Source organism: Podarcis pityusensis, assembly GCF_964106645.2.
Source record: "Podarcis pityusensis genome assembly, chromosome: 18".
NCBI lineage: Eukaryota > Metazoa > Chordata > Lepidosauria > Squamata > Lacertidae > Podarcis > Podarcis pityusensis.
In genome coordinates this window covers 2855220-2883219 of record NC_138043.1, presented here as the reverse complement: position 1 = coordinate 2883219, position 28000 = coordinate 2855220, and the positions used below count along the sequence as shown (strand labels likewise).

Below are 28000 nucleotides of genomic sequence, written 5' to 3'. Positions count from 1 at the left end.
CCAGGAGGGTCTCTCGCCTTGCAGGTCCATTTCAGAAAAGGACTTGCTAATTTCAACTTCATTGACTCTCACCGCCACCAAAAAAAATAATAAAAAAGCCCAGAGGGGCGGGGATGGGCGGGGTGTAAAAAGCGCATTAAGGAACTTGTCAAGTTGAACTGTTCAGACTTGCTTAGGAAATCTCTTGTTTGTCTCTCCATAATTTTCTCCTTTTTTTTTTTTTTTTTTTGGAGGAACGGAGGAGGAAAAAAAGCTTTGGGGGCAGAAAAAAAAACCCTTATCTATCTAGCTGCGCTTTTTTTTTAAAGAAGCAACTCTCAGGGAAGAATAAGAGAAGGGACTGGTTTTCTTCCTCCCCATTTCATTTCACATATATAGATTTTTTTTTAATGTTTTGCATCATGAACAAAGTATTTGTTCTGTGCCTGTGGATTCTCCTCCGCGTGGATTCCCTGATGTGTGAGTACAGTCCTCCGGAATCTCTCCTGCGTAATTTCTAATCTTTCTATCTGTTCGTTTATTTTATTCCTGGTGGGCAGATGGGCGCCGGGCGCAGCCGGAATTGCAATAGATGGGGGAATTGAGACTTGGGCGCCCGGAGGCGACGGTGATGGGCGCGTTTGTTTTCCTTTTCTTTGCGGAGCGGGAGCACAGGAAACCGTGGCTATTTAAATACTTTTTTAAAAGCAGTCTCTTCCACCGAAGAAACAAATAGATGCGCAAAGGTCTTCTTTGGGAATGTGTGTCCTTATTTTCATTTCAGAGGGACACTGCGTTGTCCAGCTCGGGAAGGAGAAAAAGGCCCTTATAATATCTGTTTTTAACAAGAAAATTGATTATTTTTCTTGGTCGTGGGCGGCTGGAGGGATGAATCTTAGCCGTGCCAGGCAAAAAGTCCCATAAATAAGAGATTGGAAGGGAAAGCGCCACCGGGAGTTTCGAAGCGCAGTGATTTTCTCTCTGCGTGTGAAGAAAACACACACACACACAGAGCGCAATTTTTAAAGATCTTCTGCCTCTCTCTCTCCTTTAAAACGCCTCTAGGGATTAATTCCTTACCCCACCCCGGCTCCGAATCTCCCTCCCTCCCTCTCTCCTTCTTCCTCCTCCTCTTCCTTCTTCACTCCCTCTCTCAAAAATTATAAACCACCTTTCAGGGTAACTGCGCGTGGCAAACTTAGGCGTGCGTTTTTGAATTTGGGTGGGCATTGATTTAGGAAAGGAGGGGGGGTGTTGCAATGTGGGGAGGGGAGGTCCGCCAAATCCAGGACCACCTTCCCCATCTCTTCCGCAAGCCCCCTCAGTGCTTGAATCTGATCTTCACCTCCAAAGACTTCATATCTCCGCTGTTCCAGCAAGAGTTTGCTTTCTGGCTTGGTTTATTTATTTATTTTATTTACTAGCTTGGAATCCTCTCTCCCCACGCTCCCCCCTTCCCAAAAAAATGCATTAAAAATAAATAAATCTAAGCATGCCAGTGGTTGGAAAAACCGGTAGGGAGGGGGGCATATTGAAAGACACCCCCCCCCCTCCTTTGCGTCTTTGTCCTAGTCAGGAAATTCACTTGCGTTAAGAGGAAAGGAAAGTGAGGTCTTCCTTAATTTAGCTGTGCAGGCTGTAGGTGGCCAAGACAGGCCAGGGGGTTTGTGTGTTTGTGTGTGTGTGTATACACAAAAAAATGTTTTATTTATTATTTTTAATCCTTCGGAGAGGAGGTGGAGGGGGAAAGGATAGCACCAAAAATTGTGTGTGTCTGTGTAAAAGTCAGACAACAAAGGGAGCTGAGTTGGATATCCTGTTAAGCCTTCCCCCTTTTTAAATCAGGTGAAGAAAATTGTCTGTTTTTCACACACCCACAGCCAGAAAGTGTCAGGATAGGGTCCGCCAAGATGATGCCCCAAACCTCAGAATCAAACCTGTGGCATGTTCCAAACAAAGACCTCAGTCCTTATGTACTGGAGATAAATTTCTCCCTGCTTTTTTTTGGGTTGGGGGAAAGAGTATCTAAAAACCTGAAACCCAACCCCGCCTCGTTACAACCCAGAAATATTGAATATTCTTTTTTTCCTTAAACCTGCTGTTTTTAAGCAATCGCCTTCCACTTTGCGATTCATTTTTCCTCTCCCCCTTTTCGGTAAGAATAAAACTCCTTCGTGCAGCCTTCCTATATATAGTTTCTGCCAGTCATAAAACCCCTGCAAAAGGCCCAAGACCTGTTCTTTATTCCTGTATAAGCGTGTGTAAAAAAATCCATATAATAGTACCCCCAAAAAACAATATTTTTTCGGGGAGGGGGGCAGGATCTTGGAACGGAAGGTGGAAAACTGGCATCCACTTTTGCCGCCGAATCAAAATGGTTAATCAGTCATACCGATGGAGGACTGCAGTCCATCAGAAGAGAACAATTCCCTATCCAAAACCCAGAACTTCCCAAAGCGATAATGACTAATGCACATGAAATCCTGGGCCAATCCTACCCTGCAATTTACCGTACACCCTCCAGAAGCCTTAGAGCATAAGAGTAAAAATCTACGCACCCGCCAAAAATTCAAACCCCCAGAGAATCCCACAGGACTGCTGTATCTCTCATATAACCCCCAGACAGATCTCTAGGGGCAGCAAACGGCTGCTTCGCTCTTGATTTATCGTTTTTATACCTGAAACGCTTTTATTTTCAGTGTTGCGTGCTTATAAATAGACCTTTCGTCAAACCTCACAGATCCCTGGGGCCAAAGTTTGTAGCAAAAAATGTCCTGTTAAAAAAAATATATTCCACACCTAATAATAATAATTATAGAAATCCACGCACCTCACCTTTCTGTAGGGCAATTCCCCACAGAGAGGGGGCAATTCTTTGCTTCCAGAATAATAATATAATTTCCCGGTAATGCTAGAGGATCAGTCTTCTTATTGCATAGCGGAGTATCCACTGGATCCCCTAGGTTCAAAATAGTGGAGAATCTCCGTCTGCTCTTTGCTGTCCATGAAACATATATATTTATTGTTGTTTTTTTTTGGGGGGGGGTCATTGGTGTACGTACACAATGATTTACAGTCGTATATATATCTATTTTTCCATAAGAGAAGGCCATTGATTGGAGTTTATGATCTCTGGGAAACAATAGAGGAAAATGGGAGTTTGAGAATGGAAACGAAGAATGCCTGTGTAAACCTTGCAAAGTTGGAAATGGCGAGATATCCCTACACGCCGAAAACTAGGGCAAATCTGCCCCGTATCCTCACACACAAAAAAAACCACCCTGCTCCTTTGTCTTAAGAACAATGAGAAATCTTGATCAAAGCAAATTCTCTACATATTCTTCCTTTCTTTTTAATCCCAATAATTAATGTTAGAAAGTCGTGAGGGTGGCCTTCTCTCATCTTCCAACTGTGGCCCAGTGCCAGATCACTCGGTTGTTTGCCAGAAATCTCTCCAAACGGGGGGGGGGGGGGAATTTGCTTTAAAAGCCTTAAAAGCTTTATTTTAATTCTTTCTCCCACTGTTTTTTTTTTTTTTAAAAGGCCTTAGATGCCTGGATGGCCTTATTAAGTTTCTGCAAGGAGGACTTTTCCCGGCCGTCGAAATTTGGCGTTTCGGTCCTCCCAACTTTCTCCAGGAGAAAGGAGAAAGTGGATTTTCCACACACACACACCATACCCTCGAGAGTTGTAAACGCAAAATTTAGCTTTCGTTCTTGGAACGGATCTTGTCCGTCCCACTCCGAAAAGACAGGAGGTGATTCTCTTTGGTGTTTCAGGGAAACACAAAAATGCTCCACTCCTGATACAGGAAGTTTAGGTTTCCTCTTCAGGGTGAGAGTTTTGTCCAAGGAGGTGGTGGGGTTTTACCACACACCCCCAGGAAGAAAGGGGTGTGATGGGCCAGCGCAGGCCAATACAAACTCCTTGTTGCTGGTGGGACAGTCGCAACACAAATACACACAGCTGAGAAGTTTGTCTGGGGAAAAAACACACATACAAAGCGAGGATTTGGAGTGAAACTGAATACCGCGACAGTGCCGGGACAGACCTACACCTGTGTCCGTCCGCAGCTGGGCCCTCTCTGGGGGATTTCGGCGAAAGGCTCCCTTCCTTGACCCCCTCTGGGTGGCTCGGCAGGAGAGCTCCTGCTTGGCATGTAGAAGGCCTGAGGTTCGATTTCTGGCGACTTCAGGTAGGGCCGGGAAAGGCCTCCGTTCAAAAGCGTTTATTCCCTTGAGGACTGGAGACTTGGTTCCTTTTAAAGGAAGGGCAAGAGGGAGGACAGTTGCTTGGAATGCAGAAGGCTTTGGGTTCAATCCCTAGTGGCTTCAGGTAGGGCTGGGAAAGGCCTCCGTTTGAAAGCGTTTATTCCCTTGAGGACTGGAGACTTGGTTCCTTTTAAATGAAGGGCAAGAGGGAGGACACCTGCCTGGCATGCAGAAGGCCAGAGGTTCGATCTCTGGCGTCTTGAGGTCGGGCCGGGAAAGGCCTCCGCTCGAAAGCGTTTATTCCCTTGAGGACTGGAGACTTGGCTCGTTTTGAAGGAAGGGCAAGAGGGAGGACAGTTGCTTGACATGAAGAAGGCTCTGGGTTCAGTCTCCAGGTCTTTTTTGCACGATGGAAGAGCATCTCTCTGCCTGCACCCCTGGACAGATGCTACCAGCCAGTGCAGACAATACTGAGCTGCAGGTCAGTCTTGGTATTTGTTGTTGTTGAGTTGTTTAGTCATGTCCGCCTCTTCGTGACCCCCTGGACCAGAGCACGCCAGGCCCTCCTGTCTTCCACTGCCTCCCGCAGTTGGGTCAAACTCATGCTGGCCGCTTCGAGAACACTGTCCCACCATCTCGTCCTCCGTCGTCCCCTTCTCCTTGTGCCTCCATCTTTCCCAACATCAGGGTCTTTTCCAGGGAGTCTTCTCTTCTCATGAGGTGGCCAAAGTCTTGGAGCCTCAGCTTCAGGATCTGTCCTTCCAGTGAGCACTCAGGGCTGATTTCCTTCCGAATGGAGAGGTTTGTTCTTCTTGCAGTCCATGGGACTCTCAAGAGTCTCCTCCAGCACCAGAATTCAAAAGCATCCATTCTTCGGCCTCAGCCTTCTTTATGGTCCAGCTCTCACTTCCATACATCACTACTGGGAAAACCAGAGCTTGAACTATACGGACCTTTGTCGGCAAGGTGATGTCTCTGCTTTTTAAGATGCTGTCTAGGTATGTTCCTGTTTATCCAGAAACACTAGGACTAGAATCCTTATTTTCAAGGCCTTGAAGCAGGTGGAGGAAGGCCTGTTTTGCATGCACAAGACGCCGGTTTCAATCCCCGTCGTCTCCAGATTCTTAGCTGAAAGAGCTGGGAAAGACAAGGCCTTTTCTGTGGTGGCTCCCCATTTGTGGAATGTATCCAGGATGTATTTTGTGGGGGCTTTTATTGTAATTTTAGTTGGTGAGATCTGTGGATGAAGGGCGGTATACAGATAATAATAGTAATAATAATAATAATAATAATAATAATAATAATAATAACCCCTATGGAAAATCAATAATTTATAGCTTCTGAAAAGCTGAAATAACAGCAGACTAAGAAACAGATTAAAACGTGCATCAAATTTAATCAATCAATCAATTAATTAATTAATTAATAATAATAACAACCCCTATGAAAAATCAACAATTTATGTCTTCTGGAAAGTTGAAATAACAACGGACTAGGAATCAGATTTAAAAGTGCATCAAGTTTAATAATAATAATAATAATAATAATAATAATGGCTTTTCTCCAGGCCAGGACAATAAAATGACCACAAAGAAAAAGTAAAAAAGGTTGATATAAGAAGAGGCTATCAAACAATGGAAATGTTTCAAGTGGGGCTGCGCCAAAAAGAGCACAGAGATGAAGCCTGTTATCATGAGGCAGGAAGTTCCAGAGGTTAATTTGGGTCTCCGCTCCCAAATTGCAAAATGCAGAACGTCTTGTAAGCTGTCTCTCTCTCTCTCCCCGAGGCCATAACCTCGTTGTCTTCGGCCGGCCTTCCACCTCCTGACTTCAATTAGCGAGACGTCCAAACGAGCTTCCGTCGGGATTAGGTTTCTGCGACGTTGCCGTTTTGCCAGGAGGGAAATGGAGACGTCGAACGTTGGGGGGGGGAACCCCAATAGTGACCCCTTGCCCCCTTAAAACCCACATTCTAGGAACTGACCGCAAACACCTGGAAATCCTCCGACTTAACCGAGATCACGAAGGCCGGATTAACTCCCTGGCCAAACCTGTGTTGAGTGAGACATGGCAGACCTTGTCAGGCTGTTGTGCGATCCCTGGGGTCAGATCCGCGGAACTGCAATTTCTCGTGTTTCTCGAGAGCCAAGTCTCAGAAGGAGACCTTATTCCATTTTTTTTTACAGAATCATAAAATCATAGCGTTGGAAGGGACCCCCAGGGTCATCCAATCTGACCCCGCGGGAAGGCATGAATCTTTCGCCCAACGTGGGTCTCAGTGTCATATTTACAAGCTACAGTGGTACCTCAGGTTACATACGCTTCAGGTTACATACGCTTCAGGTTACAGACTCCACTAACCCACAAATAGTGCTTCAGGTTAAGAACTTTGCTTCAGGATGAGAACAGAAATCATGCTTCAGCGGTGCGGCGGCAGCGGGAGGCCCCATTGGCTAAAGTGGTGCTTCAGGTTAAGAACAGTTTCAGGTTAAGTACGGACCTCCGGAACGAATTAAGTACTTAACCCGAGGTACCATTGTATAGCTTAGGGCCCCACTCTCTTGGGGCCCCCCAAAAAAAATTTAAAGGGGGGAAAAAACCCCTGGATGTACATTTCCAAAATATAGGATTAAAAAAACCCCAAATCAAATAAAACCTACATACAGCAACAGTGTTTTATGTTGTGTCGGCTCCTATCTGTTAGGTGCAAATGGCTTTAGATACCTATTAGGTCAGGGATAGGCAAACTCGGCCCTCCAGATGTTTTGGAACTACAACTCCCATCACCCCTGACCACTGGTCCTGTTAGCTAGGGATGATGGGAGTTGTAGTCCCAAAACTTCTGGAGGGCCGAGTTTGCCTATGCCTGTATTAGGTCCATCAATTCCCATATAGCATATATTTGACACAAAAAACAGCGTTTGTTGTTGACAAAGGACAGCTGGACATATTCCTTTAATTTGGGCGGGGGTTAGGGTTAAAAGGGTAAAGGGACCCCTGACCGTTAGGTCCAGTCGTGGCCGACTCTGGGGTTGCGGCGCTCATCTCGCTTTATTGGCCGAGGGAGCCGGCGTACAGCTTCTGGGTCATGTGGCCAGCAGGACTAAGCCGCTTCTGGCGAACCAGAGCAGCGCACAGAAACGCCGTCTACCTTCCCGCCGGAGCGGTACCTATTTATCTACTTGCACTTCCTGCTTTCGAACTGCTAGGTTGGCAGGAGCAGGGACCGAGCGACGGGAGCTCACCCCATCATTGCGGGGATTCGAACCACCAACCTTCTGATCGGCAAGTCCTAGGCTCTGTGGTTTAACCCACAGCGGTTAGGGTTAGTCAAATCAGCTGAATTGGGTTCCGCCCAGTCACAAAAACAAACGAACCGAAAAAGCCTCTGAAATAGAAACACAAAATGAATAGCAAAACCCAAAGAGCCAAATACAGTGGTACCTTGGTTCTCCAACTTAATCCGTTCCGGAAGTCCGTTTCACTTCCGAAATGTTCGGAAACCGAGGCGCGGCTTCTGATTGGCGCAGGCGCCCCGGAAACAATAGCCGACAACCGCATCGGATGTTTGGCTTCCGAAAAACGTTAGAAAACCAGAACACTCACTTCCGGGTTTTCGGCGTTTGGTAACCAAGGTGTTTGAGGACCAAGGCGTTTGAGGACCAAGGCGTTTGAGAACCAAGGTACCACTGTACTTTGCAGGGTGTGCATCTAGGTGATGCATGCGATTTTAAATCAATAAGTGCGCCAGATCAGTACTTGAAATGTACTCTTGAAAAAACGCAAGCAGTCCGTTCATTCTCTTGGCTAGCACAATAACATTACTTGGATTGGACTGGCAAACCGGCTGCAATCTGTCTTCCTTCCTTCCACCCGCCAAGCTCATAGATAATAAAATAAGAATATTTCCCCCGAAACATGTATTTGTTGGTTCAGAATCCGGCTGCTTCCCCCCTTTTAAAGGACTAGTCCGGCGCAATAAAAGCCGAAATAATAAAAGGGATGTCCGTCATGTTTTATAGAACTATAAACGTCCCGGGATTAGCGGACGTTTCCGTTCAAATAAACGCAGGGTTAAATATATGTGGCGAGGAAAGCTTTTGGAACTTGGGAGATTTTATAGATGCGTATAGTTTTAAGCCCATCAGTGTTCTAAAAGACTGGTTTTTGGGGATCTTATTTTTGCCTGTAAGCCGCCTTAAATCCCATCAGGAAAATAGTGGAGAATAATAATAATAATAATAATAATAATAATAATAATAATAATATTCTCTGCTGTTGCTTCTGGTGCAGCTTCCGAGAAATTTTTGTTTGAAAAATGACATTAACTCTCCTCGTTTCCTGTTCTTAATGCTTGCAATTTTTTAACGTTGCGAATTCTCGGTCCCTCAATCCAGCCCAGTTATACTCAGAGTTAGGGTAGCCGTATTTCAGGAAGTTCAAATCCGGACACAAAAGTTATTGACCTTTTTTTTTTTTTTGGCGGGGTGGTGGTGGTCAAAGTTCTTGAGTCGTCCCCCCCCAAAAAAAAAATACACCCAGTTTTTGAGCAATTTTAAATGGCTGCTGGAAATTTCGCACGGATGTGACTTTCGGTTGCCGAATCCCGGGAAATTCTGGACGCATGGCTTGAGATTGTGGATTGCAGGGGCCAGAACAGGGGCAGCCACACTAATAATAATAATAATAATAATAATAATAATAATAATAAAATAGCCTGCCTTTTGTCCAGGTCAGGGCTCAATCTGCGGCTTGCAGATAAAATACAAAAACACAGATAAAACAGAAAAAGCTGCTTTATCCTTGTTGGGAACGTCGCAGGGCCTTATTAGTGGTGGCTCCTCCCAGGCAACTTTGGAACTCCCTGCTTAGGAAAGCCAGACTGGCTCCTTCCTTGCTGTCCTTTTGCCGGCCGATAAAGACTTTCTTCTTCCAACCGACTGCTTTTAAGGAAATAAAAACGTGGTGATGTTTTGACTGCTGCCGTTATCTGCATTTTCAATAGATTTTTTTTTTTTGGCGATATTGCTCGGATTCCGTTATCGTTTGATTACTTGCCAACGGCGATGTCACATACGTTTTTAGCTTTTCGCTTTTTATCCGTGCCGTGTTGCTTTGTGCAAGCGGACTTCGGCTCCCGGGTCTGGGGGAAAGGCTGGATAATAATAATAATAATAATAATAATAATAATAATAATAATATATACTACAAGGAGGCATAGAGGAGGGAAAGTTTGCAATTTCAATCGCTGCAATTCTGGTCTCCTCCAGCTGTTTTAAAAAGTACCAATAATAAAAGAGAGAGAGAGATGGAGGTGCCGTAAAAGCCAGCCATTCGAAAAAGGAAAAAGCGAATAAATGTCTCTGACACCTTGGAAATCTGGTTTCACTTCCCGGCATAACTTAACACCTGATCAGTAGGAGAAAATAAATAAAAATAGAAGGAGAAAGTGATAAAATCCTTCACAGGTATAGTGGGACTGAAACTCCCCATAATCTCTCCAGCGCAGCTCCAAGATTTTCCTCTCCCGGTGTGAAAATTTCACACCTTTCCCTTTTAAAACACATGTTTTTGGGGGTTCTTGCATCTGGGGGGAAGGAAGGAAGGAAGGAAGGAAGGAAGGAAGGAAGGAGGACTATGGGAGGAAAACAGCAAGCGTCCTCCGGACCACTGGGGTGTTTTTGGTTTTTGCTAGCATTTAGAACGACGGGTGGAAAATTTGGGGGCCACCATCTTCGCTGGCCTCGAAATCCCTCTGGAAAACAGATCCTGGAAAGATTTTGGCCTGCGTCGCAGATTTGTGTAGACTCCTCCGCTGTTTTCCTGCCCCATCCCTCCCCTTCTTTGTCGGGGACTGACATCCTTTGGTAATTGCTGTGTTTTGGGGACGTCCTGTACTCTGTTGTTGTTGTTGTTTAGTCGTTTAGTCGTGTCCGCCTCTTTGTGACCCCCTGGACCAGAGCACGCCAGGCCCTCCTGTCTTCCACTGCCTCCCGCAGTTTGGTCAAACTCATGCTGGTCTCTTCGAGAACACTGTCCCACCATCTCGTCCTCTGTCGTCCCCTTCTCCTTGTGCTCTCCATCTTTCTCAACATCAGGGTCTTTTCCAGGGAGTCTTCTCTTCTCATGAGGTGGCCAAAGTCTTGGAGCCTCAGCTTCAGGATCTGTCCTTCCAGTGAGCACTCAGGGCTGATTTCCTTCCGAATGGAGAGGTTGGATCTTCTTGCAGTCCATGGGACTCTCAAGAGTCTCCTCCAGCACCAGAATTCAAAAGCATCAATTCTTCAGCGATCAGCCTTCTCGATGGTCCAGCTCTCACTTCCATACATCACTTGTAGAAACCGCCTTCTTGACCGTTGGACCCAGTCTTGCTCTCGTCCTCTCTGTCCTCCATAGCCTGTCTTCTCAAGCCCCAACTCACGGGTAGGCAAACTAAGGCCCGGGGGCTGGATCCGGCCCAATCGCCTTCTCAATCCAGCCCGCGGACGGTCCAGGAATCAGCGTTTTTATATGATTAGAATGTGCCCTTTTATTTAAAATGCATCTCTGGGTTATTTGTGGGGCGTAGGAATTCGTTCATTTATTTATTTTTCAAAATATAATCCGGCCCCCCACAAGGTCTGAGGGACAGTGGACCGGCCCCCTGCTGAAAAAGTTTGCAGACCCCTGCCCTAACTCACTGAGGGTTTGAGACCCATCGGCTTGCCTTCACCTGGTTACGCCAGCCAGTTGAAGCCGTTTCCCGGGATTGTGGCCGACATCTCATGCTGGCAGCTTCTAGAAACCACAGGTCAGATCTGAGTGCAGGATGAGGGGCCAAAATTGACCCCAGAAGGAGCACGGTGTGCCCCCGCCAGAGGGTGCTAGCCCTCCCCTAACATCCCAGCTAGGGTTGCCATATTTTGAATAAAAAAGAGGACACAATGGCCAAGTTTTAACACTGGATTGCTATGATGACTCTCGTTTTACCCATGAAAAAGAGGACATATCTGGGGGGACGGGACTGCAGTCCCCATGAGGACTAGAATCTTGCTTTGTTTTTAAGGGAAGAATCGCCACTTTGTATGGGTAGAGCTTTTGCTCCGTATGCGGAAAGCCCCGGGTTCAGAACCCGCCGTCCCCAGACAGGATTGGCTAGGGGCACCCTGCCTGAAACCCTCGCGGGTCTGCTGCCAGCCCGTGCGGACAATACTAAACTGAATGGAACAATCGGAACAACTAAGGAGGAGGTTTTCCCCTCTGCTGCTACGGACACTCAGCAGAATTCGTCTTGGCTCTCCGCAGACGGAACCAATTACCTCAATATTTGGTTGCCCTTTCGCTGAGTGGGTCCAGATGTTGCGGGCCGTATTCCCACCAAAGGATCAATTAGCCTTGCAAAGGATCAGGGCATGGGGGGGGGGAAGAGGAATCGGCGCTTTCCCTCCAGATGTTGTCGGACTCCGAGCGGCGGTGGAAGCTGGCATCCCGCAAGATCGAAAGAAACCTCTGTATGTTTACATCCTGGCGTTTCCTCCGAAGGAGCTCGAGGTGGGCTGTGATATGCTCTCCCCCCCTTTAAACCCCCCCAACAATGCTGCGAGGTAGGTTGGGCTGAGAGGCAGTGACCGGCCCCCAAAGCCACCCACTTGAGCTGGATTCGAACTCGTGTCTCTCCCTAGTCTGAGACGCCTTTCGCCCTCCAGATGTTGATGGCTACAACTCGCACCCCACACTTGCGGGGTCATAGCTTAGGAACATCGCGAGGGCCAAAGGTTCCCCACTTTTAATCTGGGGGGGCATCTTCAGTTGAAGATGCAGAGGGTTGGACTAGATGACCCTGGGTGTCCCTTCTGAATCTACAATTCGATGATACCATGATCTCATTTTTGAGCCTCCAAGTATTAAGATTGCCAGAAGAAATATCAACAACCTCTGATATGCAGGTGACACAACCTTGATGGCAGAAAGTGAGGAGGAATTAAATAACCTTTTGTTGAGGGTGAAAGAGGAGAGCGCAAAATACGGTCCGAAGCTCAACATAAAAAAAAACTAAGATCATGACCACTGGTCCCATCACCTCCTGGCAAATAGAAGGGGAAGAAATGGAGGCAGTGAGAGATTTTTCTTGGGCTCCATGATCACTGCAGATGGTGACAGCAGCCACGGAATTAAAAGACGCCTGCTTTTTGGGAGAAAAGCGATGACAAACCTAGACAGCATCTTAAAAAGCAGAGACATCACCTTGCCAACAAAGGTCCGTATAGTTAAAGTTATGGTTTTCCCAGTAGTGATGTATGGAAGTGAGAGCTGGACCATCAAGAAGGCTGATCACCAAAGAATGGATGCTTTTGAATTCTGGTGCTGGAGGAGACTCTGGAGAGTCCCATGGACTGCAAGAAGATCAGACCTCTCCATTCTGAAGGAAATCAGCCCTGAGTGCTCACTGGAAGGACAGATCCTGAAGCTGAGGCTCCAATACTTTGGCCACCTCATGAGAAGAGAAGGCTCCCTGGAAAAGACCCTGATGTTGGGAAAGCACATTTAAAAAAAGGATGGGAAATGTTGATTGAATATATGGGTGAAAATTGTGTTCATTGACCATTAAGATAAACTCAGCAGCGTAAATAAGTTTTGATGGATGTAACAATGGATTACTGAATGGTTTCGTTCATGTAAAATATGTGGGGATGGATGATACGCAGAGAATAAGGAAAACCATTGATTTAAGGTTGTTTAAATAAATATTTTGAAATGTAAATTATAAAATCATGTGTATGTGTGTGTGAAAGGGGAGAACATACTTTCAAGGTACGGTTTGGAATATTTATTACTGCTAATATTTGTTTATTTATTCTTATTAATCCAAACCGTACATTTAAAGCACATTTAAAGTGCGTATAATAAACGTAATAAAAGAGGAGTAGTATTAATTCATTTATTCGGTAGAGCACGAGAATCTTCATCTCAGGGGTCATGGGTTCGAATCCCAAGTTGGGTAAAAGATTCCTGCATTTCTGGGGGGTTGGGCTGGATGACCCTCAGGGTCCCTTTTAGCTCCAAAATAACTCACCCTTCGCCAGCAGGTCCCAAGGTGGGTTGCAATACAGGGGAAACTCGAAAAATTAGAATATCGTGGAAAAGTTCCTTGATTTCAGGAATTCAACTTGAATGGTGAAACTAATAGATGAGATTGACTCGTGACATGCAAAGCGAGATGTGCTTCTACTTCTCAGAGGTCCAATCTTGCTCGATTTGCAACCCTTGTTTTGCTGATTTCCTTGAATATTCTAATTTTCTGAGATGGTTAATTTGGGGTTTTCACCAGCTGTACGCCATGATCACAAATCAAAGCTTGACATATCTCGCTTTGCATGTCATGAGTCTATCTCATCTATTAGTTTCACCTTTCAAGCTGAATTCCTGAAATCAAGGAACTTTCCCACGATATTCTAATTTTTCGAGTTTCACTTGTATTTTAAAATTTCAATACCAGCAGTTTTGGTTTTTTTAAATTGTTTACAGCCAATGGCCATGGCGAGACCATATAAGCACAAATCACCAAGCTACAGAACAGAAGGCTTTGCATGTATGCACCAGACCAAGACAAATTTACAATGCCCAGAATTTCAAAAAACATCCCTTCTGGTCAGCCTAATCTTGGGGTTTGGCACTTACATTCCCCAAAAAGGTTGCCCCGATCTTCCTTGCACCTAGTGCAAATATAACCGACGCGTTTGTCGACATCTGCCAGAGCGGCAGATGTTAAAAAACATCTGGTTGACCTTCCGAAATCCAGAATTAAAGAACAAATTGCAGTCGCAGGAATAGGGCGTCTCCTGAGCTTTCGGTCAAGAGATCTTGTCTTTGTAAACCACTCTGAGGTTTTCATTTCGTTCTGGCAACCCGGCGAGGAACAAATCTCATGAAAGAGATACGTACGGCGGAATAGCGATGGAAACAATCTGCAAAGTGAGGGACGCCCTGTACGTCCGAGAACGTCCTGGGATATAGCTTGGGAGCCGAGCAATAATAATAATTTATTATTTATACCCTGCCCATCTGGCTGGGTTTCCCAGCAGAATATTAAAAACACGATAAAAGATCAAACATTAAAAGCTTCCCTAAACAGGGCTGCCTTCAGATGTCTTCTAAAAGTCAGGTAGTTGTTTATTTCCTTGACATCTGATGGGAGGGCGTTCCACAGGGCAGGCGCCACCACCGAGAAGGCCCTCTGCCTGCTTCCCTGTAACCTCGCTTCTCGCAGGGAGGGAACCGCCAGAAGGCCCTCGGGAGATGGACCCCGGTGTCCGGGCTGGACGATGGGGGTGGAGACGCTCCTTCAGGGATACTGGGCCGTTTAGGGCTTTCAAGATCAGCGCCAACACTTTGAATTGTGCTCAGAAACATACTGGGAGCCAATGTAGGTCTTTCAAGATAGGTGTTATGTGGTCTCGGCGGCCGCTCCCAGTCACCAGTCTAGCTGCCGTATTCTGGATTAGTTGTCGTTTCCGGGTCATCTTCAAAAGTAGCCCCATGGAGAGCGCATGGCAGTAGTCCAAGCAGGAGATAACCAGAGCATGCACCACTCTGGCCAGACAGTCCATGGGCAAGGAGGGTCTCATCCTGCGTACCAGATGGAGCTGCTGTGGACACAGAATTGACCTGCGCCTCCATGGACAGCTGTGAGTCCAAAATGACCCCCAGGCTGCGCACCTGGTCCTGATCTTCCTTGCCCATTATTCTTTCTCTCTCTTTTCACTCTTTTCCCTTGCAGACCCGGCCGTCATCCTCCCCCAAGACCCAACTCTCCGCATCGGCTCCTCACTCACGGCCAACTGCTCGGTTGCCGCCGACTCGAGCCTGCGAGCCGAGGACCTTTACTGGACTCTGAACGGCCGGCGGCTCCCGGCACAGACGTACAAGGTCCTCAGCGCCAACACCCTGGGTGTCACGATCTCTAACTTGAACGGATCGCAGCAGCAGTCGGGGGACAACCTTGTCTGCCACAGCAAGGAAGGCGGAGGGATTTTGGCCGGATCCTGTCTCTACGTAGGATGTACGTCTGGAGAAAAAATCTCCCCCCCCCTCCTGCAACAAAATTTTGTAGTATAGCCAGCCAGCCGGCCTTGCCCTTTTCTAGGCAACTCCATTCCGTTCCACTGTCCGGCCGGATCTTCAATGGCCGAGTCTGTGACCCTCTGCTTGCAAATGTGTGTGGGGGGGACCCCTAACATTTCCTTGTGTTTCTGCAAAATTTGGGGCGCCCTAGTCTTGCTTTTGCATCAGCCTGACAAAATGCAGCCCTCGGGGTCTCTCAGTTTGACCCTTGCCGCTCTCCGTAGGCCCTACCCCTCACCAAATTTGCACCACGCTTTGCCTGAGTGTGTAACTCTGACCACGTCGGAGAAGTGTGAGAGAGGAAGAGCTTGTAGAAAGTAGCCTGTTGCGTCAAGGTAAGATTCGCACCCGGCGCCCTGCCCTCTTTCGCCTCTGGCCCCCAGCACTACTCTGCCCAGAATGGAATGCGGACCTCAGGTTGTTAAACACCCCCCCCAACAGCCGTGTATTGTTGGCAAAACGATGCCTCCGATATCAACAGATGCTGTGAAAATTCATGACAGCAAAGGGGTGGACATTGTTTGCTCTGCAGCCGACGTCGAACCACATGCGTTCCAACCATAGCTGTCAACGTTTCCCTTTTTTAAAGCAAAATTCCCTTATTCCGAATAGGATTCCTCGCAAGAAAAGGGAAACGTTGACAGCTATGGCCTACCTCGAATCTGGAAAAACGGGATGCGTGTCTTAAGGGCTTCTGTACGAGTCAAATGACCACGCAAGGGCACAGACCCCAAAAATGGGATGTCCCAATTTAATCGGGACAGTGGAAGGGCATGCAATTGCTTACAATTCCCTTCTGTCCACCGTGATGGGATTGCATCACAGAATCACAGAATTGTACAGTTGGAAGGGACACCCAGGGCTCATCTATTCCCACCCCCCGCCATGTGTGAATCTCAGCTAAACCATCCCTGACCGATGGCCTCCCAAGCTCTGCTTGAAAACCTCCAAGGAAGGAGAGTTTGCCGCCTTCCATCCCACTGTCGGAAAGTCCTTCCTGATGTTGAGTCGGAATCTTCTCCCTCGTCACTTGAAGCCACGGGTTCGAGTCCTGCCCTCCGCAGCGGGAGAAAACAAGCCTGCTCCCTCTTCCATGCGACAGCCCTTCAGATATTTGAAGACGGCTCTCGTATCTCCTCTCCGTCTCCTCTTTTCCAGGCTAAACGTACCCAGCTCCTTCAACCGTTCCTCATCAGGCTTGGTTTCCAGACCATCTCGGTCTCCCTCCTCTGCCCACCTTCCAGCTTGTCAACATCCTCCTTAAATTGTGGAGCCCAGAACTGGACACAGTATTCCAGGCGTGATCTGACCCAAGCAGAATAAATTGGGACTATGACTTCCCTTGATCTGGACACTAGACTTCTGTGGATGCAGCCTAGAATAGCATTCGCCTTTTTTGCTGCTGCATCACACTGTGAGCTCACGTTCAGCTCATGGTCCACTAAGACCCCCAGATCCTTTCCCCATGTACTGCTAGTAAGCCAGATGTCCATCCCCTCATCTTTATATTTGTGCATTTGATTCTTCCTGCCTAATTGCAGAACCTGAAGTTTGTCCCTGCTGAAATTCATTTAGTTCTCCAGTCTCCATTTTGAATCCCGATTCCGCCTTCTGCCGCATTTGGATCAAACAACCACCTCCAGATCCAACCTCTCCCATTGCCAGACCCATCAGCCCCCTTTTCCCACGCTAACACGCCCTGACCGTTTATTCCCAGGCCTTTGGGTAATAAAAACGCTTTGTGGTCTCCGGAGTTTCGTAGCAAGGCCTGCCATCGTTAGCCAACAAGGGCTCGTTTCCCCGGGAAAAAGCTATTTTGGCGGGACGCTGCCAAATTGCAGTTGTCCAAATCAATATTCGTAAGATTTTTATTGCAAGCTATTTTTAAGATACTCCACTCGGGAAGATGGGAACCTCCGGCTGGGAAAAGGGAAAGATTTTGCTCCAACGCCCACCCTGCCACAGCGGCACACAAACACCCCGGTCCAAATCGTTGCTACCCAGAGGACAAGGTTTAAACATTTTACTGTGCCAAGCAAGAGAAGAGTTTCTGTTTCCCCTCGCAAAACAGGCTGTTCTTTTTCATGAGCTAAGCATGTCTGTTTCCCTGTTAACATCACACTCTGATGACTTGTCTCTTCCTGGTCCTGAATGGGGTCACTGTGCCCCTGAAGGACCAGGTGCGCAGCCTGGGGGTCATTTTGGACTCACAGCTGTCCATGGAGGTGCAGGTCAATTCTGTGTCCATCTGGTACGCAGGCTGAGACCCTCCCTGCCCGCGGACTGTCTGGCCAGAGTGGTGAATGCTCTGGTTATATCCCGCTTGGACTACTGCAATGTGCTCTATGTGGGGCTACCTTTGAAGGTGACCCGGAAACTGCAACTAATCCAGAACACGGCAGCCAGACTGGGGACTGGGAGCGGCTGCTGGGACCACATAACACCAGTCCTGAAAGACCTACATTGGCTCACAGGACATTTCTGAGCACAATTCAAAGTGTTGGTGCTGACCTTGAAAGCCCTAAACAGTCCAGTATCCCTGAAGAATCGTCTCCACCTCCATCGTCCAGCCCGGACTTTGAGGTCCAGTTCCGAGGGCCTTCTGGCGGTTCCCTCCCTGCGAGAAGTGAGGTTACAGGGAACCAGGCAGAGGGTCTTCTCGGTGGTGGCACCTGCCCTGTGGAACGCCCTCCCACCAGATGTCAAGGAAATAAACAACTACCTGACTTTTAGAAGACATCTGAAGGCAGCCCTGTTTAGGGAAGAGTTTGATGTTTTATCGTGATTTTAATATTCTATTTGGAGCCGTCCAAAGTAGCTGGGGAAACACAGCCAGATAGGCGGGGTATAAATACATCATCATCATCATCATTCTATATTTTCATCCTCTAGTGCCGCCAGAGAAACCGACGAACATCTCCTGCTGGTCCAAAAATCTAAAGGACCTCACCTGCCGATGGACCCCTGGGACAGAGGGAGAGACTTACCTGCACACCAATTATACCCTGAAGTACAAATTGAGGTAAGGTCCTGAGAGGAGGCGGGGGCTTGGCCCGGCAAAGGATCTGAAGCTCTCTTTAAGCCCGGCAGGGTGCAGATGCCTCCCAGGTGAGACAAAATCCAAGGATTACCGTATTTTTCGCTCTATAGGACGCACTTTTCCCCCTCCAAAAATGAAGGGGAAATGTGTGTGCGTCCTATGGGGCGAATGCAGGCTTTCGCAGAAGCTTGGAGAGCGAGAGGGGTCGGTGCGCACCGACCCCTCTCGCTCTCCAGGCTTCAGGAAGCTATCCGCAAGCCTTCGGAGCACAGCGGGAGTGTCCGCCGGGCTCCGAAGGCTTGTGGATAGCAGCCTGAAGCCTGAAGCCCGGGGAGCGGTGGGCAGCGCACCCCGGGCTTCGGGCAGATATCTGCAAGCTTTGGGAGCCGGGCGGGAGTTCCCGAGGGATCCCAAGGCTTGCGGATAGCAGCCTCCAAACCCAACCTGGTTTGGAGGCTGGCGGTGGGGAAAGCAGCGCTTCTCCCCACCGCCAGCCCCACAAGCTCAGGGGACAGCGGGGAGGCGGAGCGCCACCTTCCCACTGTTCCCCGACCTGGTCTTTGGGGCTGGCGGTGGGGGAAAGCAGCGCTCCCCCCCACCAGCCCCAAAGAGCAGGTCGAAAGCAATCCGGAGGCTTCAGGTGAACGCACCTTGAACAAACAGAACGCACCTTGACTTAGAGGGGGAGAACAAGAATTTTTTTTTTTCTTGTTCTCCCCCTCCTATGGTCCGGTGCGTCCAATAGAGCTAAAAATACGGTAGTTGGATCATTTGAGTCGCTCTATCCATTTCTGTTGGCCAGGATGCTAAATGCAGCTTCCGGGTTCAGAGGCAGTCTATCTCTGAATTGCCTGAGCTTTCTTATTTCCTCTTCCCTCCCAAACCACGTTCCTTTCATGCTGTGTCCATTGCAGGTATTAATATTTTGCAGTTTGAAGCGACTGGATGCATATAAAAATGGACTTGATGCTAAATGCAGACTCTGGTTTCAGAGGCAGTCAATCTCTGAAGTGCCCAAGGTTATTTCCTCTTTTTAATGTTGTAAAGGTAAAGGGACCTCTGACCATGAGGTCCAGTCGCGGACGACTCTGGGGTTGCGGCGCTCATCTCGCTTTACTGGCCGAGGGAGCCGGTGTACAGCTTCCGGGTCATGTGGCCAGCAGGACTAAGCCGCTTCTGGCAAACCAGAGCAGCGCACGGAAACGCCGTTTACCTTCCCGCCGGAGCGGTACCTATTTATCTACTTGCACTTGGACGTGCTTTCGAACTGCTAGGTTGGCAGGAGCAGGGACCGAGCAATGGGAGCTCACCCCGTCATCGCGGGGATTCGAACCGCCGACCTTCTGATCGGCAAGTCCTAGGCTCTGTGGTTTAACCCACAGCGCCACCCGCGTCCCATTTAATCTTGTTGTTGTACTTGGCTGCTATTTCCATATCACATTCCATGGCAATGGTATCCTGGCGCTTCCCTCCTAGGTGGTACGGGCGAGACAACGTCTGCCGGGAATATCACACGGCCGGGCCCTACACCTGCCACATCCCAAAGGATCTGGCGCTCTTCACGCCCTACGAGATTTGGGTCGTAGCCACCAACCGGCTGGGGGAATCCACGTCCGACGTGGTCATGCTGGACATCGTGGACGTAGGTAAGGAAGTCCCACGAGCTCTTTCATCCAGAGACGGTGCTTCTGTTGTGGGTTATGGCCTGTTCATTCCCAGAAAACCATCTTAGTGAGTTTCTGCACGTAAAAAATGTGTGTTTTCCCCCTATCAGGAACAGGCAGCTCTGTACACAGTGGTACCTCAGGTTACACACGCTTCAGGTTACATACGCTTCAGGTTACAGACTCCGCTAACCTAGAAATAGTGCTTCAGGTTAAGAACTTTGCTTCATGATGAGAACAGAAATCGTGCTCAGGCAGCGCAGTGGCAGCAGAAGGCCCCATTAACTAAAGTGGTGCTTCAGGTTAAGAACAGTTTCAGGTTAAGAACAGAACTCCGGAACGAATCACCATATTTTTCGCTCTGTAAGACGCACCAGACCACAAGACGCACCTAGTTTTTGGAGGAGGAAAACAAGAAAAAAAATATTCTGAATCTCAGAAGCCAGAACAGCAAGAGGGATCGCTGCGCAGCGAAAGCAGGAATCCCTCTTGCTGTTCTGGCTTCTGGGATAGCTGCGCAGCCTGCATTCGCTCCATAAGACACACACACATTCCCCCTTGCTTTTTAGGAGGGGAAAAGTGAGTCTTATAGAGCGAGATATATATATATATATATATATATATATATATATATATATATATCGCTAGTGGAGGAGAATCAGAGCAGATCTTTTCTTTCTTTTTTATTTTTATTTTTAAAAGGAAAGATAAAACATTTTTGCAGAAATCTGCAAGTTCTGTTGCTGGCGATCAGAAATCTCTTGCAAGTCCTCCGCTGGTTCAAATGTTATAACTGGGATATCAGGTTATGGGGGGGTGGAGATCAGCAGGGGGTTGAAGGGGACCCCTGGAGGAAATCTAGTCCAATCCTCTGCAATGCTGGGATTACAGCTGGAGAGTCCCTGAACTGTCTGCCCGAAACTTTCCAAGGAAGGAAAGTTCCACCACTTTCTACAATCGTCAAACAAGCTCTTACGGTCAGAAATTCCCTTCTAAAAATCAAGGCGAATCTCCTTTCTTGACATTTAAACCCCTCAATTCTGGTCCTACATCTGAAGAAGTATCGGGAAGTTTTTTTTTAATGTTTGGATTTTATTTTATTTTTTAATATTTTGCTGGAAGCCGCCCAGAGCCAGTGGGGAAACCCAGCCAGATGGGGGCTGGGTATAAAGAATTAAAAATAATTAGAATAATTAGAACAACAACAACCGTCTGGAGCGGCTGGAGACAAGCTTTCAGATATCTGAAGATGACTCCCATATCGTGTCTCAGCCTTCATCTTCTCCATGTGGAAATCGCACGCCGATAATCCCGGCTAAACGCCACCGGAGGCAAAATGTTATTTCGACGCCTGGCTTTCCCGTCGATTCCCGAGCCCATAAAACCCACTTTCGCCGCCTTCCGTGGTGTGGTGATGTCACTGTGGGCACCTGTGACATCATGCGGAGGGGAGTCGATGACCTCATTAGCAGAGCCAGGAAACGCGGGGGGGAGAGAAACTGGGATTGTCTCGGGCGTCCCGGAGAGGCGAAAGCAGGAAATATATTGTATGTGAGCGGAATTGGTCTCTTAATTTAATTAGGAGCTCTCTCTCCTGGATCTCACTCTCCCTTTCTGGCTCCTTCCAGACATCTGCTTCTCCTTAACCCTTTCCCTTTGTGCCTGGACCCCCGCCAAGGTCAAATCCTGCACGTGCGATCGCCGTGCCCCATAGGCGGAGGAGATGTGTAGGTCCCAAGTCTGCGAGAAGCAAGGTTAACTCCCTTAAAAGGCAAAAAGAACCCTGGTCTGGAGATATCTCAGTTTCATCTGCAACAATTATACGATACGATATCTTTATTGTCATTGCCCATACAAAACAACGGAACTGAAAAGAACAACGAAATCGAACTATTATTTTTTTTGGGGGGGGGGAGAATTTGCATTCTTTAGAAAATAAAGGAAATATTTACACGGTGGAACGGAACCATCTGAGCACTTTTTGCGCAATGGAAACTTGACGGTAACTCAGCGAGACAAACCATCCGGTCCACATATTTTCCAAGAATACAGTGGTCCCTTGGTTCTCAAACTTAATCCGTTCCGGAAGTCCGTTCCAAAACCAAAGCGTTCCAAAACCAAGACCCATAGAAAGTAATGCAGAACGGGTTAATCTGTTCCAGACTTTTAAAAACAACCCCTAAAACAGCAATTTAATGTGATTTTTTTGAAATGTACATTCAGGTTTTTTCCCCTTTAAATTTTTCTGGGGCCCCCAAGAGAGAGGGCCCCTAATCTATAGCTTGTTTAGCTTATACATAAATCTGGCACTGCCTGTTGCGCTCCCCTGACAGTCACGACCGACCCGCCCTCGGATGTCCACGTCAACCGCGTCGGCGACCTTGAGGACCAGCTAAGTGTCCGCTGGAGTGCCCCTCCGGCACTAAAGGACTTCCTCTTCCAAGCCAAGTACCAGATTCAGTACCGTGTAGAGGACAGCACCGAGTGGAAGGTGAGGGTCTCGCCCACTGGCGGGGGCCTGGCGCCCATGGAAACTCCTTGGGGGGGCGACGGGAGGGGCATTCGAATGGGGGCGGAGCCAGAAGCAGTGATGTGCGGAGAGAAGAGCCAATGGCGGGCAGCGCCAGCTAAACCCAAAATGTTTGGGGGCAAAAGCACACTCTCCAAGTGTCCCAAATTTCCAGGGACGTCCCTGATTTAGAGAAGCCGCCCTGGTTTCTGATTTTATCCAGTTCATGTTTCAGGGGAGAAATGTTGGGGGGGATGGAATAGGACGTCCCTCTTTTCAGGGGGGAAACGTTGGAGGGGATGGAATAGGACCCTATTTTCACGGGAGAAACGTTGGAGGGGATGGAATTGGACGTCCCTATTTTCACGGGAGAAACATTGGAGGGGATGGAATAGGACGTCCCTATTTTCAGGGGAGAAACGTTGGAGGGGATGGAATAGGACGTCCCTATTTTCAGGGGAGAAACGTTGGAGGGGATGGAATAGGACGTCCCTATTTTCAGGGGAGAAACGTTGGAGGGGATGGAATAGGACGTCCCTATTTTCAGGAGAGAAACGTTGGAGGGGATGGAATAGGACGTCCCTATTTTCAGGGGAGAAACGTTGGAGGGGATGGAATAGGACGTCCCTATTTTCAGGGGAGAAACGTTGGAGGGGATGGAATAGGACGTCCCTATTTTCAGGGGAGAAACGTTGGAGGGGATGGAAAAGGACGTCCCTATTTTCAGGGGAGAAACGTTGGAGGGGATGGAATAGGACGTCCCTATTTTCAGGGGAGAAACATTGGAGGGGATGGAAAAGGACGTCCCTATTTTCAGGGGAGAAACGTTGGAGGGGATGGAAAAGGACGTCCCTATTTTCAGGGGAGAAACGTTGGAGGGGATGGAATAGGACGTCCCTATTTTCAGGGGAGAAACGTTGGGGGGGCTGGGCATGCTTGCTTCACCTAGACCTCAACCCCCGACATTTCCAGGTAAAGCTGGCCATGTCTCCGTCCTGGAAAAAAGACCCCCTTTCCGACGCCTCATTCTCCCCCGCCGCAGGTGGTCGACAACGTGGGCAACCAAACCTCGTGCCGGCTCGCGGGTCTGAGGCCCGGCACGGTCTACTTCGTCCAGGTTCGCTGCAACCCCTTTGGCATCTATGGTTCCAAGAAGGCCGGTATCTGGAGCGAATGGAGCAACCCTACGGCCGCCTCGACCCCTCGCAACGGTGTGTGGGCCCCGTCCCTCGCCCCGGCGGCCCCGGAGATTTGGGGCTCGCAGCTGCATCCGCGATCCCCTCGCTCGGGGGTCCCTCCCCAGCCGCGGCCGCCTCTTCCCCCTCCCCAGAAACCCGAGCAGGCGTCCGGAGAACCGGACCTGTGCCAAACTCGGGCTTTGGGGATGGGGAGAAATCGTCTCTGGAGAAATCCCAGCCTCCTCGTATGCCCAGCACCTGGATATTTTGACCTGGGGCCAGGCTGGAGGTCTTGTTATTATTTCCCAGCTCGGAAGTCGTCCCCAAAAGCTCACACCCTTCGCAGGCCAGACTTTCGCAAATGATGTCATTCTCCTTTTCCTGGTTTCTAGGGGGGACACCTGATTTTTCGCTTCAAGGCAGGGAAAGCGAAAGGTGCAGCAAAGGGCAGTCAAAATGATCAGGGGGGAAGGAGCAGCTTTCCCCTACAAGGAAGAGTGCCTGGCTCTTTCTGGTTCAGAGTAGCCGTTCCCAGACTTTTTAAGGGCCTCATCACACCTAAATCCGGCCCTGGACACGGGTCTCAAACCCACAACCCTGACGTTCGGAGTCTTGCATTCTCCCGACTTGAGCTACGCCTGCGAGTTCCTTCCTGCCTTCCTCACGACTCTCCCCTCCCTCTCCTTTTTAAAATACATTTTTATTGGTTTTCTTAACGTATCATTTCCAACAATCATATAACGTAACTTCTTGTCTTATACAATATTTTAGACTTCCGTCAACGCCTCTGATGATTTTTCGTTCTTCATCACTTACCGTATTTTTTGCTCTATAAGACTCACTTTTTCCCTCCTAGAAAGTAAGGGGAAATGTGTGTGCGTCTTATGGAGCGAATGCAGGCTGCGCAGCTATCCCAGAAGCCAGAACAGCAAGAGGGATTGCTGCTTTCACTGTGCAGCGATCCCTCTTGCTGTTCTGGCTTCTGGGATTCAGAATATTTTTTTTCTTGTTTTCCTCCTCCAAAAACTAGGTGCGTCTTGTGGTCTGGTGCGTCTTATAGAGCGAAAAATACAGTGTTCTGCATTTCTTAATTTCTTGATTATCATTAACTAACAGTTCTTCTCAGAGTCTTTCTTGCAATATTTCAAATAGTCCTCCTTACAAAACTTCTAGCGTGATCCGTTCATTACCATTACTTTTCAAACAGTTCATATATTTACACCAGTCTTCTAAGAATCTTTGGTCCCGCAGATTTCGAATCCTTCCTGTTAATTTATCAATCAATCAATCTTTATTACGGTCCAGTGACCCAACAAATCGTTACAAAGCAACGCACAATTCAGACAGCCTACCTCCAGGTTAAACAAACATTTTGTTCAAAAGATAGGGATCATTGGTTCTTGCAACCACCGATAAAAACTTCGCCTCTGTTAATGTTTCTCCGGTCTTCCAATAGGAACCTGACATAGTGAGCCTCTGATTTTCCCGGGAAAGGTACCAGCAAGGGTAGTATCAGTTCAGCCCTGGCTTGCTCATATTTTGCACAGTGCAACAAAATATGTTTTATGGAATCAATGTCTTGAGCACATGAGCAAAGTCTGTCCTGGTTGGGAACTCCTCTCAACACTGCAGAAGGAAAGACGTTTAGTCTGGCTTTGGTGAATAACCTTCGATAATTTGGTAAAGGTAAAGGGACCCCTGAGCATTAGGTCCAGTCGTGGATGACTCTGGGGTTGCGGCGCTCATCTCGCTTTACTGGCCAAGGGAGCCGGTGTACAGCTTCTGGGTCATGTGGCCAGCATGACTAAGCCGCTTCTGGCAAACCAGAGCAACGCACGGAAACACCATTTACCTTCCCGCCAAAGCGGTACCTATTTATCTACTTGCGCTGGTGTGCTTTCGAACTGCTAGGTTGGCAGTAGCAGGGACCGAGCAACGGGAGCTCACCCCGTCATTGCGGGGATTCAAACCGCCGACCTTCTGATCGGCAAGTCCTGGGCTCAGTGGTTTAACCCACAGCGCCACCCGCATCCCGATAATTTGGTACTGTCAGGGTATTAATGTAAGGTGTTAACTTAAAGACATGCCCATATTGTACTCCTACTGCCAGCGGACTACAGACTGCGTGTGATCGAGATTGCAAGTCACTGCGTGCATTATCCCATAATCTTTGCTTTAATGTCTTTAGGGCGCCTTCATAACCCAGGTAATAAAGTTAATTTATCTAATTCTCTCCCCTTCCTCTCCCAACCTTCTCAGGACGGGCGCCGGGGGTCTGCGAGCCCAAAAGCGGGGAACACAACAACACCTTGCGCCGGGAGCTGAAGCAGTTTTTTGGCTGGATGCGCAAACACGGAAGCTGCGCAAGCCTGAGCATCAAAATGTACGACCAGTGGCGGGTTTCGCTCCAGAAGTCGCACAAAACACGGAACCAGGTAGGTAAGGAAAACAACCCCCCATCCGTCCATCTCCCCTGTCACCCCCTGAGCTGTCCTTGCAGCAAGGAGAAAGGATCAGTCCGGCGAATTTGGCGCTGTTAAAAAGAAACAAAAGCGGCCGATCGCCTATGGCGAATCGGCTCGTGCCGACGGCGAACAAGCGAGGAGGAAGACACAGCTCCTCGATGACGTGCCTTTTGCAAGTAGGAATAAAGAGGGCATGATGGAGACCAGGAAGAATGAAGACATAATGTTTTGTAAGGGCAAAAAGAAACAATACGGGCAAAATAAATAAACAGAAATAGAAAATGAACGTCACAAGCAGGAACAGTAAAGGATATAGAACTTTGCTTGCAGGAATACAAATTATTAAATGTGTTAATATGAATGGAAGTTAAAAAAATTGTAGGTGTTGTATAAGGGATTATGATGAAAGTTGAAATGTAATTGCATTTCAGTAAGACTATGGATGCGGGTGGCGCTGTGGGTTAAACCACAGAGCCTAGGGCTTGCTGATTGGAAGGTCGGCGGTTCGAATCCCCGCAATGACGGGGTGAGCTCCCATTGCTCTGTCCCTGCTCCTGCCAACCTAGCAGTTCGAAAGCACGTCAAAGTGCAAGTAGATAAATAGGTACCGCTCTGGCAGGAAGGTAAACGGCGTTTCCGTGCGCTGCTCTGGTTCGCCAGAAGCGGCTTAGTCCTGCTGGCCACATGACCCGGAAGCTGTACGCCGGCTCCCTCGGCCAGTAAAGCGAGATGAGCGCCACAACCCCCGAGTCGGCCACGACTGGACCTAATGGTCAGGGGTCCCTTTACCCTTTACCTTATGGAAGCAGAATTAAATGAAATTATCTTCCCTTGAAATCCGGCACACAGAAGGCCATCTAAAATGTGTAATTGGCTTTTTAATTGATTGATACTTGAATTGGAATGGTAATTTGGTATTGATACAATGTGACATGCATTGGATTTTTTGTAACTGAAAATTAATAAAAAATCATTTTCAAAATTAATACTAAAAATACTAATGTTAGTTATTATTATTAAGTTGCTCCATCCACTCTGGGCAGCTTCCAGCAAATTACAAAAACAAAGTAAGACATCAAACATGAAAATCTGCCTTCAGATTCCTTCTAAAAGTCAGATAGTTGTTTCTCTCCTTTATCATGTTTTTAAATGTTGGAATCCTCCCATCTTAAGACATAATAATGACGGTGGTCACACCCCTGGGATGCCTCCGTCGCTAGAGCACGAGGCAATTAACCCCTGGGTCGCAGGTTCGAGTCCCGCTGCAGGGGGTTGGACTAGATGACCCTCGCCTCCCAACGCTGAAATTCTATGGTTCCGTGATTTTGACGCATCCCACCAAGGAACGAGGTCAGCGGAGGCGAACCTTGCAGCAACCTCACATTTCACACGGTCTCTCTTTCCTTCTCAGGTCCTCTCCGGCGATAAGTCCTAGCGGTGTCGGAAAAGGGCCCAAGACGAATAAAGGCAGTGGGGCGGCCGGTTCTCCCGGGTGGCGAGCCGAGGAATCGGGCAGCGTCACCGGAAGGGGGCGCGGAAGAACCGCGTGGAGCCGCGTCGGCACCTGAACCCGCCACCAACCGGCAAACCACCCCCAGCCTCCCCTTTCGAAATCCGGGAAAAGGGAGAGCCGCAAATGTCCCCGCCTTTCCCCCTATATATATATGCGCTGCAGGGAGGTTTTTGGTACCACTGAAATTTGGGGACTGGTATGGCGAAGGAGCCCTTTCTCCGAGTTGGGAGACGGGGATAAAAGCCAACCCAGAAAAAAGGGGTCCCGTGGATTTCGTTTTATTCTGCGAACTTCTTCTCCAAATAAATGTTACGACGTGTGTGTTGTGTGTTTGTCTCTCA

The 28000-nt window shown here is 48.3% G+C and overlaps 1 protein-coding gene across 2 annotated transcripts; it reads left to right on the top strand.

Annotated features, from left to right (window-relative positions):
* The first annotated feature begins 247 nt into the window (after positions 1-247).
* Positions 248-28000, top strand: CRLF1 (cytokine receptor like factor 1). 2 transcript variants are annotated; one of them, XM_080989104.1, is made up of 8 exons: positions 248-459; positions 14947-15228; positions 18183-18312; positions 19807-19976; positions 22328-22485; positions 23546-23714; positions 25941-26120; positions 27558-28000. In XM_080989104.1, exons 1-8 carry the CDS (start codon positions 390-392, stop codon positions 27572-27574), a joined length of 1176 nt encoding a protein of 391 aa, XP_080845230.1. In that variant the 5' UTR covers positions 248-389; the 3' UTR covers positions 27575-28000. The 2 variants fall into 2 exon arrangements, with proteins under 2 accessions (XP_080845230.1, XP_080845229.1); XM_080989103.1 differs by having other exon boundaries at positions 254-459; positions 25941-26116.

Excerpts from the sequence above, each read along its gene's own strand:
- CRLF1 (XM_080989103.1), top strand. The coding sequence starts at position 390 with ATGTTTTGCATCATGAACAAAGTATTTGTTCTGTGCCTGTGGATTCTC. Across the intron at positions 19,977-22,327 it reads GCTGGACATCGTGGACGTAG|TCACGACCGACCCGCCCTCG; the intron begins GTAAGGAAGTCC and ends CTCCCCTGACAG. Across the intron at positions 26,117-27,557 it reads CGCACAAAACACGGAACCAG|GTCCTCTCCGGCGATAAGTC; the intron begins GTAGGTAAGGAA and ends TTTCCTTCTCAG.